We start from the raw sequence: 12,229 nt of genomic DNA on the forward strand, positions 1-12,229 counted from the left end.
GTGCTATTCGCTTTACTCTTCAACATTAAATCTCAGACAACTAATAATTATTAGTTCTCTGAGAATAAATATATAAATAATCAGCATAGTTAATGTTACAAAAATAAATTTCGATGAGTTCGGCTAAATTTAACGAACCATCTTATTGCAATATCTATAAATTTTGAGTTCACTTGACATTTTTTTTAAATGTAAGTTTTAGTTTTAGCATAGAGCTATTTTATGGTTTTAGTTATCAAGAAAATACTGATGAGACGATAACAAATGGGAGTGCCGCTCTTGTTATTGACCTCAAACAAAAATGAGTTACTTTCCAATATCCCCCGTCATGTCACATATTTTACCACAATACAAGTCACCAGTTCCGGCAAACTTTTTTCAAGCATTGTATTAACTCTGGGTGGCGGCGCTTAGTCTGTACCGTGAGCTCGGCTGGTGTCCGTGCTTTACAACGCTGAATACAGGGCGGGATTAACCGGGGCCTCAACAGTGCCCGGACAATAATACACTGCGTGCTGCCTATGTCAAAAGTGATTAATGCGACACCCGATCACAATCCGACTCGGTCCGTTGTCGGAGTCATATTATTAAGATTTCAATGCAACGGCGGATGATTTGTACGTGAACTGTGAAGTAACCGGTAATCACATAGAGATTTGTTGATGTATTTTTCCACGCCCCCTTTTGACCGGTACTATAGGTACCCAGCTGAGACTATAAGAATATTATTATTGTGACACTCGGTGCTCTCCCGTCGCTTCAGGCATGACTCTAAAAATATGCTTCAGGTGATACGTCCATCCACTTCGTATAAGATAAATAAATTATTCATTTATTATTTGTTAATTTATTTATATTAAATAAATAAATAAATAAATAAATAAATAAATAAATAAATAAATAAATAAATAAATAAATAAATAAATAAATAAATAAATAAATAAATAAATAAATAAATAAATAAATAAAGAAAGAAAGAAAGAAAGAAAGAAAGAAAGAAAGAAAGAAATAAAGAAAGAAAGAAAGAAAGAAAGAAATAAAGAAAGAAAGAAAGAAAGAAAGAAAGAAAGAAAGAAAGAAAGAAAGAAAGAAAGAAAGAAAGAAAGACTGTGCACTATTCCTAAAAATCGCCGGCGCCCTCTAGTGGTGGAATGTTTCTGTGTCGTCAACAGTACTATATGGTTAAAGACCACATTCAACCTCGTAATAAAACAATAACGTTACCAACAATCCACGTTGATATGGTGTGTGCGTTTCCCGGCTAAATCGGATTACTGGAGAGGTCCATGATGGTACATGGTCGTAAACTGTGACGTCACTTTATTTTATCTCATAACGCTATAACTCGACAATTAGTATAACTAATGATGACAACATTACTTTTCCAGTTCCCAGGATTATACGCCCGATCGGACTTGACGAAACCACAAACCATACAGTTTAATGCATGTGGCGTGGGGTGGGTTAATGACAAACCGAAAATGAATCGGCTCAAATCGGGAATATTAAAATAACAGCATCCGAGGTCGTTGATCTCTATTTCGTTCATCGGTCTAAAGGGGGTGATTAGCCAGACACGTAGTTAAACCGCAAAGCAAGTCTCGCTTCGCCAGTCCTTGATTCCGTTAAGTACTCTAATCATGTTTACCGTAAACTGTCCGGTAAAACGTGATTGCGCCAATTTAGTAGAATGAATTGTCGACGGGTTCCCAAGTCATGAAAGACATGTGTCAATTAAAGCGATAGAGAACGACAGACAAGTCGGATTGACAGCAACGCCATTAGCTGACTGCATGGGACGTGGTTAACGAGGTAGCGTCAATACAACGACAAACAGTGGGCGATATCAGACAACCGTGCAAGTAAGACGTTTCTTGATTGGTTAGAATGTTAAATGCTAGATATGTCAGCCAATCAGCCGGACCAATGCAAATCACTTCAAATGGTAGTTGATCCAAAATATTAGTATACGGTAAATCACAGTCCCTCTATAGGGAATGTGGATAAATTTACACAAATACGTTTTCATTATAGTTACCCGTGAGAGAGCACGACTATGTAACAATGCCTCCACCTTTATCGAACGATTTCATTGAATTCTTCATCAAATCTACACTCGTTCCCATTGCTCCCCATTGACAAATATGCACAGTTTACAAAAGTAGCCCTAGTTCTATACCGTGTTTGTTTCGACTCAAACAGCGCTTGTCAAAAGCAGCCGAACACGTCCTCCTATAAGTTCATCGACCGGTTGTCACACTTGCTATTTGACGTGTTCTTAAATCAGGCGACTAGTGGTGCTTTAACAATATTGATTTCCTAGTGGTATGTTCTCAGCATCAGAGTATCTTGAAATAAACACCGTGTTCATCATATTGTATATTCAACTATTGTCGGTTGCTGTGAATTCGTTCATATTTGAGTTACACTGGAGTGCATTTACTTCAAAATCGTATATAAGAATCAGAAAGCTTTTAAATTAACACGTGTTTTTTTAATTAGTTCATTATTTGGTAGTAACAAGGTGCGTTCATTTATTCGTTCGATAATAAAGCATTAAACAACATAGGTTTATTCAAAGTTATGTTGGCTTACTATATGAATCAAAACGAGGAAGCAGTCCCACGAATACCTATAATAATTGTAGTGAAAACGTGATTGTAAAGTCCAAGTTCATTATTGAGTATTATTCGGAGTGATTTTCAGTCGGAAAATACAATGTATATGAAAAGCCTGAGGGTTCCAATGCTCTTATCGTAGTACAGAGTACCACCAGTATCGTACACAATGTGATGTTTTGGGAATCAGCTTTTATGGGTTTTTCAATAGATGCCCTAGGGTGTCAATGCTCTTATCGTATGTTACGATCTGCAATGTACCACTAGTAATGGACATAAGGTGGTGTTTAGGTCTCTCTTTTTATGCGTTTTCCAGTTTGTGGTTACTCTTTTAAACAATCAAGCGTTTCCTCGCGGCCTTCTTCGATAAAAGAAAAAAAACTATCCCGGATTTGGAAAAAAAAAAAAAGATTCTTGCTATGATTCTCGATTTTTGTATAACCGACAAGTCCAGCCATTTCGTAGCTCTTCCTTCTTCGATTTTTTCCCTCTCAATTAAAATAGCTGATGGCCTCTACTTTGCTAGTGGTCTTGTCTAAATGTATTCTGTTTATGACTATGATAACAGCGTAAATTGAAATACCGACACTAGGAAACATTTATTTGTGAATCCATGTACACGCGTGACTGCATTTAACTGTATGCGAACCACGCAGAGGAATAATTTCAAATTATTTTCAATTGTGTGGGTAGTTAACGTGACATTGTGGGGGAGATGGGCTTCAACGGGAGTCTCCCTACTTTCCTTCCTAGCGAGATATCGGATTTCATTTGTGAGGCAGTTCGAAGTATTGTCCGCAACAATGAGACAGAGTAAATAGTTTTCCCCGGAGGAACGCACTGTGAAAACGCTTGAATCTTTTAAAGGAACACCCTTGCGGTACTACCGCGTAACTGACAGAGTGCTAATCGGCTGAAAACACATACAACGTGTTAGATTCGAGTATACATCGAATTATGAATTCCACTCGAATTACAACCTTAATATTAAAAATATACCTGCTCCCCATAATAGATGTTCACACAGTTTTTATTTTTGTACGATTCTTGCGATAATATTTGACAAGCACTGGGCAAACCCAATTAGGACATGCCGCGCACATTAAGGTAGCGAGATTATAATTTGCATACTTGTTTTCATCTTCTAATTGTGACTAAATGACTACACAAAGACTCAGGAAAGTATATATTTTTGGAATCGCCAGACTTCATGCATTTCAAAAGTGTGTTTTTCATGCCCGCATCTGCATTCTACGACGCGTTACTCAATCAAAGGTAAAAAAATTATTTGTTCTGTGAAAAAAAAGGAAAATATGAGTAAAAATAATAGTTGTGTTTTTGTGTGACTACAGTTGCGTAAATCCTGTTCAATACGATGAAAACAAGTTGTTTCGGCAATAAGCTATAGTATTATTCAAATACTAATGAGTTATCTAAGCTGTCTCTTGAAATAACTACTGCTTTTTCTGTCCGTAGAGGGCGTTCTTTGAATACTGTGGCTTATATTCCGAGTTATTACCTACCGTGGACGTGCAGATAAAATGGGCTCCGGTTTTGTTTTGTTTTTGGAATTTTAGGTGTGCGCTTTGAATAGAAATTTGTGATAAAAATCTCCCGAACTACACCTGAGTCCTTAGCCTAGTACTTATAAGCAAACTGTAATTGATACAAACGTGTGTACTAGTATAGGCATTGTTGAAACAAATTGTACTTTGGTATAGACTTTGTAGCAACTTGGGTGGTCGATTTATGCCTAGGGGAATTCATTTACAATATCTTTCTGAAACATACTGATATGGTATGTGGATTATTGAGATTCATTTCAGTTCATCGTAGAATGGTATCTTTTATTCCTGGTGGTGCGTTGACCTGATACATGTTGATCTCACGTCTAAATAAGAGTACAAAACCATCAGGGGTAAAGCTAATAATTTAGATGTCCAAAGGAATAGATCAAACAATACAACTAATGTGTATCACATTACAATACGTTCGGTTTTACATCTTGGGTCCGTGTGTAAACGTTGCCAGGTCACGGATACGTCAACTGTGCGCATTGTCGTTGTGAGTAAACTATATAAAAGGGGCTTGTTGAGAACTACTACATTCACGTCGAGTTTCCAGTCCAATCAACAGTTGTTCGTAGTTCTTAAAAGTTAAGATGTTTGAGCGTTCTTGCCAGCTTTTATACTTCTTCACATTCGCTTTTCTGCGAACATCCATCGCCGAGTATGAGCTTAACTGCGACACGACGCTCCACGGTCCTTTCAGCGGTGAAATTACTCACTATGATTACGCCGATGATGCGGCTGCCGGGGCCGGAGCGTGTATGATTGACACGGAAGGCGACATCATGGTCGGTGCCATGAATGTACCAGATTTGGATGAATTGCTGGTAAGTTATGATTTATGTCGAATAATGTCCGTCATTTGACAAAAATTGATACATCTATGCGGTTAAATTCTTTGTGTTGAAGAAGAGCGGCACCGTAGCAAGGTGACCAAATGATGGACGATGCTCAGCACGTTTGGTCAATGCTGGATTTCGCCCATGGTCCCGAAATACACGAGACAAGCTTATTAAAATTTTCGTCCAATTCATCGCTGCGTTGATACATGCATACAGAATAATTGTTTTACTAGTAGTTTGTCTTCACTCTGATAAGATAAATCACAGAGTGACTTATTCTTATATTATTTGAACTCCTGATATAAAATACTTATTTCATAAATTGTGAATAACCGGCATTTTGCCTGAAACTGTTGAATGTGTTGATGGTATACGTTGAATCACAGTTCACAGTACTCTTTTAATATGATTGTTTTATTGTCACCACTTTCACGTAAATTAAATGAAAATATTAAATTATGCAGAGCGACACAAACCTGAATTCAAGTCATTAGTGTTACGTTTGAATGTCAATAGACGTCCTACTTAGATTCACGCATCGTACGCAGCTCAACAATGGTTTATAGTCATAGATTAGATGCAATAGAAAGCAAGTAATCCCGTCAATTCAAATAAATAATCCGCTAAAGTGGTGGCTCTGGAGTTTTTGAAATCGACTTAGATGAAAAGCGCGATTACACAGAGTAACAACAAAAGAAATGAGAAGGTTGCTGCACTGTTGTTGGTTGTCCGGTTAAATGACGCATGGGGGATTTAAAGTAAACTTTCCAGCACGATATTTATCAAAAGGAGACTCAGTACAGTTAGTTAATAGATCTAGCACATGTCTCGATATGGTCCAGAAACGTTCAAGTTCGATATCAACGCAATTTTAACTTGTTAAAAATGGAACTTTTTATGAACAATTTGAATTCTTCAAGCGAAGATGCGTTTTCAAAAGACTTTCGTAATTTGGAATAATTTTCAGCAAGTTAGCTTTTCAAGGATATTTGTTTAAAATCATCATATCTGAGAATCATTTTCAGCAAGTTAGATTTTCAAGGATATTTGTTTAAAATCATCATAACTGAGATTTTTTTATGGTCAGCCAAACCATCGACATATTGACATTACCAGAAAATTCAACAATTGAAATTGATTTACGAAAAAACTATTTAAAAAAGAAATATTTGTTTAGATTGCCAAAAGTAATTATACAAGGTGTCGGTCGCATATTTCTTATTTATATTCCTCATATATAAAACTTTGAGCTATGCGAAGAAAGCACTATTACTTTCATGTTTACATCATGGTTTGTTGACGCTCCAGCAATGTTGATGACGTTGATCGTTTGGTACTCGTCTTAAGTTTTGGGTATCTACCGTTACAGTCAATTTTATGCATGGCTGAGATGTAATTCTCTGCAGAGGCGGCGGAACGACATTTCACTGGGGGGGGGGGCAAGATCTGCTCACCAACTTTGCGCCGAAGGCGTGACCTTCAAGTTACTAGGGGTCAGGGCATGCCCCCACTTAAAAATGTTGGAATATAGACCCTCTGAATCGCTATTTCCTGCCCCCCCCCACACACACACATTCTTTTTTCGATTTCCCATGTTCCGCCGCCACTGCTCCGTGGACCGTTCACATGCGAGATCACCCGCTACGAGAACGCCGAAATCCTGCATCTACTGCCGGGGTGTGTATGCTTGTGATACAGGGATGATATCATGGTCGGTGCCCTGAATGTGTCTGACATCGAAGGGATGTTAGGGAGTTATCATTATTTGCCAGACACGGTAAATATTTCATCGTTTCTGTACCTACTGAATACTGATGCTCACGTGAGAGTTGAAACGAAAATTTATCGTAGTTTACCCACGATGACGTCACACAGATACTTGTTGTCTGGTCACTATATACGTGGCGCCTTTCGACAAATATACAATACAGTTCGAAACGTTCACTTCAATATCGGGACTACTCTCATTAGCCAATCACTTTACGTAATTATTAGTTGCTACGAAAATCAAAGATTTTATTGTAAACACATTTTGAGGGATGGAAAAGCAGCCGGGCACGTTTGTTGATTAAAAGTTGATCAAATACTTCATAGTACGTTTTCATTTAAGTAAATCTAGACAAGGCCACTCCTGTGCATTGGCAGTTGGCTCTAATTTTAGACACACTGTAACCTCCTTACAATGAACACTTTACAGTGAATTTTCCGGTATAATGAACACATTGCATGACCCCCGTTCATAGCATACCAAATGTATTATGTGCTTCATTATAGTGAACACTTCACTGTGACAAACTAATTGTATGTCCCCAAAGAGTTTGTCATAACGAGGTTACAATGAGTCATTGGCGTATCAGTCCTGTAAATCGCGTCCTCTAGTGACAAAGCCCTTCTGTGACGATAATGTCAGAAAGGTCGTTCGTTTCGTGGATACTGAGCTGATTTGTGGTCGTCTCTTGGACGATATACTTATTCGAAATGGCAAACGACTACACCATTCAACAGAGTTGTCGCTTTCAACGCCATTGCTTTCACCTTTTTACGTCTATAGAGGGCGCAACTGAAGAGCAAATATGCTTTCAGAAATTTACGGTACATCAATAAAATATTTGTTTGCCATAACATGATGTAGTAAATATTTTCAATGGACAACCTTAGCGACGAAAACCGGGATGGCCAAAAAGATTATGGTTGGATGACGTTGCCAGACACATGTACCAATTATCACAAAATGGCGGATTGGATCCGTACTCGAAGACATATATCACGTGACACAAAATGGCGGATTTGGTGCCGTACTGGGACACATGTACCACGTGAGACAAAATGGCGGATTTAGTGCCATACTGGGACACATGTATCACGTGACACGAAATGGCGGATTTAGTGCCATACTGGGACACATGTATCACGTGACACGAAATGGCGATTTGATGACGTACTGGGACACATGATTTGATGACGTACTCATACATATGTACCACGTGACACAGAACGTGACTATAGCACTAATTTTCAATTACGCCAAGTCGACCAAAATCAATGTGAGACCCGTGTATAACCAGCTAATCACTGTGATCGTTGGCGAGTGCCAATATAGGAGAAATACTACGGCCCAAAAATTCAAAGGCTGGGAATTAATTTAAATTTTTAGAAGAGACTTGAATACAGGAGATCAGAGAAATCAGAGACAACACATTCTTTTTCAGGGTAACACGGTCATTAATTAAACTCAGGAATAAGGTACACGAATCATATCCGGACGGTGTAATTGCTCACTCTCTTTTTCCAACACTGAATAAAAATATTGATTGTTTATGATAATGATGTGATATGATGATAGAGAACCCTAATTCCATATGCAACAAATGAATTATTGGGATATGTTGCTGTTTTTACAACTTATGTCTCAAAATGAATACCCCAGCACTTATGCAAAGTTACAGATATGGTGCAACAAAGTTATAACGCACGCTTTACACGGGTTCCAGTGTTGACATACACAAGTAAGCGTGATTAGCATTAAGAAAGGGTTGAATTATTATTAAGTCGTTTTAGTTGGAGCTCTTGTTTAATTTGAGCCAATGTTTCATTAAATGTAGATATTTTATTGGCAAAATCCTGTTTGTCCGGCAGTTATACGATGTCAACAATTTGTTAACAGTATGACAACGCGGTGTAAACAATTTGAGAAAGATTAAACGTGTCCTACTGATGCTACGAAAACATCTAAATATACAGACTAAACGCAGAACATCGCAGGATATATGTAATTGTGATCTCAGCGCGGTTACATTAATAAGTACTGTCATAACAAAAGCGACAAGACGGGACAAGACCGAAAACTCGTAATTGGTTCCGACAACGTGAACAGTTTAGTAATATCTGGAAAAAAATCAATTATTGAAAAGTTGAAAAGTTTAAGCTGGCTTGTTTAATAGCTACTTATGTGGCATAATTGGTCAACTCACAATAACAAAAATCGAGTCGGGCGTATTGTGCGAGACATCTGTAAGTAGGTATTCACACGAAATAAGACTTCAGTCAAAGACAAGTGTGTAGACAAGGTATTAAAACGACGATTGTCATGTCTGCTAGATACTGTTCAATAATGGCAATGCATTTTCGAGTGGCTCAGTTAGTTCGAGTGTCCTGGGGATGAACTTCATTATGACCCACATAATTCGCATTGAATCGACGGACGATGTGTTTCTCTCAATAACCACGTAGGAATACTGAACGAAGCACAAGTAATTATGTTCACGTACGATAAAATAACCGACCTAAAATATATGTTGAACCAAATCGTCAGATTTCATGTACTTAAAATCTTCACACATAATTCATATCGTTTTCGTGTGATTAAAAATGAAAATTCCACTCACTCACCACTCAGTTCAAATATCGCACGACAGCAGTACTATGATTGTTTTAAAACTAATATGTTACCATGATTGAATTACCGGGTCTATTGAAGAGAGTCACGTGACCGAAAATCCATCACATCAATGTACCCATTATATTCATGTGAATGTGAAGTTGTTACATTTAATACTGTTTTTAATGATTTGTCGAACTTCATGTGAAAAACAATACTCTCATCCTAAAACATAATTTGGTATTTGCCATATAGTCATTCTCTCATTCCCAGTTTCAAACTACATGTACATTCGTTGTAAAATGCTAAATATATTTTCTAATCGCCCTGACAACGAACTGTCGGCCTGACCACAACGAACCTGACGCATTCTCGCTGTTTTATAGCTATGCAAGTCAATAAATAGTTTGTATGTTTGCATTACTTTCTGTAAAGCTTTTCACAACAACTTTTACATTTGTTCCAGTGATGTTTGAAAAGCATAATAAATTACTAGTATGTGCTTTGCTCGAATTTATTTCATTACTTTCAAAATAAGTTTTATTTTATTTTTCAGATGTGTGGGCAATGTGTGGAAATAACCAATGATATTGGCGTTAAGATTGTTATCATTATCGTCGACTCATGTCCCGAGTGTCACTTGAAACACGAGCACAACATTGACCTGAGCCAACCTGCCTTTGAACTGCTCTACCCCTTACAACGTGGACGAGTGATGATCACATGGCGAGTCGTCGAATGCAATGTTGCTGGAAACATAAGGTAATCGACAATTAGTTTTGTAAACGGAATGTTCTCGGGAATGCATATCCCGTGTCTAACTTTTAAAATGCCGATATTTTCAAAGCAAAGGGACTTTATTAAACTTCTAATCACATAGAGAGAGATGAAGAGAGTCACCGAACCCATTATTCTGATTTAGATACTAGTATGTTATATACTGCATTAAATTACGGCTCTTTATATTTTCAGTAAAGAAGTGATACACACACACTAATTTATTTGACTAACACAGAAGATGATTTCCAGGCTATTACGTCATATGATATGTTCATACGTATTCTATAATAATCACGGACCACATGTTAAATTATATAAACCATGTTTAAATGTATGCAACAGCACACAATGTCGAGTAACAATTTTTAAAATGTTACGCTCTCGTCTACATTGTATGGTCGTTGTTGGGTTTTTAGAAAATAATTGAGGATATCGTGTTAGAGCAAGAATGGGCAGTATTAATTTTTTTATCTATGCGCAGATTTGAACAAGGTTTCTTTTCGGGTGAATTTACTGTATTCGTAGGTCTACTTTTATTCCTACACACGTAGGCGCTGCATCGTTTCTTTCAATTTTCACCTGATTTGTACAAACTGTAATATATATTGTATGTTTACAGATACAACTTCAAGTTTCCCACAAGCCCAGGAAGCTACTGGTGGGGGTTGAAAATACTTGACCATATCCACGGAATCAGAAACGTATCGCTGTACCCGGGAGCGGAGGGCGATGATCGCGGTTGGGTCGAGTACGAAATAACCGTTAATCAAAACTTCAAAAAAACTACCGGAACACCCCGCATAGACTTTCCGTTTCACGTGCGGATTACTTCAGTTTACGGTGTCACTATTGAAGACTACATCGAAGAAGTAGCCACCCGTCAATCAAACACAATCGCTGGCGCCGTACAGTTTGTTAGCGTATGCGACAGTGGTGTACACTTGAACGTGAATTCAACTAACGGTACGGACTTGGGGTGGAACAGCGAGGCAGCGGCAACAATGTACCGCCCAATATTTAAATTGCAAGTAATTGCACTGGTAATATCCTTCCAGCACATTTTTGGATGAAACCTGAATTTCACAAACCTTAATTTACATACATATATAATACATATATGTGTAAAACTGTTTATTAACTTTTTGACTACCGCTATATACTATGCCAGTTTTGTTAAACGAAGAGTCATTTCGAAAAAATGTGATTACATTGATTTAGTACTTATGGCTGTGATTACCAGCTTCCAGCTTTCATATATTTACCAATATTAGCAGCCGCTATCAGCTTCCAATGCTTGCCCACAAAAGCCGCCGGACTATGGTAGCCAAAGAATTGTGAATTCATTGAGCAACAGTCCCGCATTTCATAAGACTTGACAATTGTAGGAAAGAGCTGTCAGGATCATCATGAGCCGACTGATCCAGTGTTGCAGCCATTTTTAGTGCTTCGCTCATCAACACGTGACAATAGAACCTTCTTCATGTGATGTATTCATAATTGGCTATGATATATAGTTGTTTTAGAATTCATTCAACATTATGCTTAAACTTAGTATTCGATCAGTACACAGCGAGTTTGGGCAAGAGCCACATTAAAGGGCGGTGGTCGTCGCGCAGCGTCTGTTCGTATTTCCTGTAAATAAACAGTGTATTTTACACGCGTTGTACACGTCGCAATGAGTCCCATATCGAACAGAACGCGGCACGACGACCACCGTTCTTTAATACACCCCGCCCTCTGGCCTGCGAAATCCGACTCATCCACACAACGTCCTCTGTATAATTAACCTTCGAGACGGTGAAATTACTTCGATTACCTCAACCACTAAAAATTCGTCCAACTATTGCCTCTACAATCGACTTATAATTAGTATTATCATTTCCTATCATATGCTGTATTATTGCGCAATTTGTGTTATGATGCACGCCACCAGCGGCGAAACTGCTGACACTAATCACCTTCATCGTGATTAAATTTGCGATAAATTACACATGTAAATATTAAATGTAAATAATTGTTAAATAAATCAAATATTTTGCTATA

General features: G+C 37.8%; 1 protein-coding gene across 1 annotated transcript; it reads left to right on the forward strand.

The window, feature by feature from the left end:
• Positions 1 to 4,779: 4,779 nt before the first annotated feature.
• Positions 4,780 to 12,229, forward strand: LOC102808011 (uncharacterized). Its single transcript, XM_006816343.2, has 3 exons — positions 4,780 to 5,013; positions 9,963 to 10,168; positions 10,806 to 12,229. The coding sequence occupies exons 1-3, from the start codon at positions 4,780 to 4,782 to the stop codon at positions 11,254 to 11,256; spliced, it is 891 nt and encodes a 296-aa protein (XP_006816406.1). The 3' UTR covers positions 11,257 to 12,229.

Source organism: Saccoglossus kowalevskii, chromosome 22, assembly GCF_978046115.1.
Source record: "Saccoglossus kowalevskii chromosome 22, keSacKowa6.1, whole genome shotgun sequence".
Lineage (NCBI taxonomy): Eukaryota > Metazoa > Hemichordata > Enteropneusta > Harrimaniidae > Saccoglossus > Saccoglossus kowalevskii.

Bases quoted from the DNA above. Each gene is read 5' to 3' on its own strand.
- LOC102808011 (XM_006816343.2), top strand. From the start codon at position 4,780: ATGTTTGAGCGTTCTTGCCAGCTTTTATACTTCTTCACATTCGCTTTT. The intron at 5,014-9,962 runs GTAAGTTATGAT...TTTATTTTTCAG, and splicing joins CAGATTTGGATGAATTGCTG to ATGTGTGGGCAATGTGTGGA. The intron at 10,169-10,805 runs GTAATCGACAAT...GTATGTTTACAG, and splicing joins AATGTTGCTGGAAACATAAG to ATACAACTTCAAGTTTCCCA.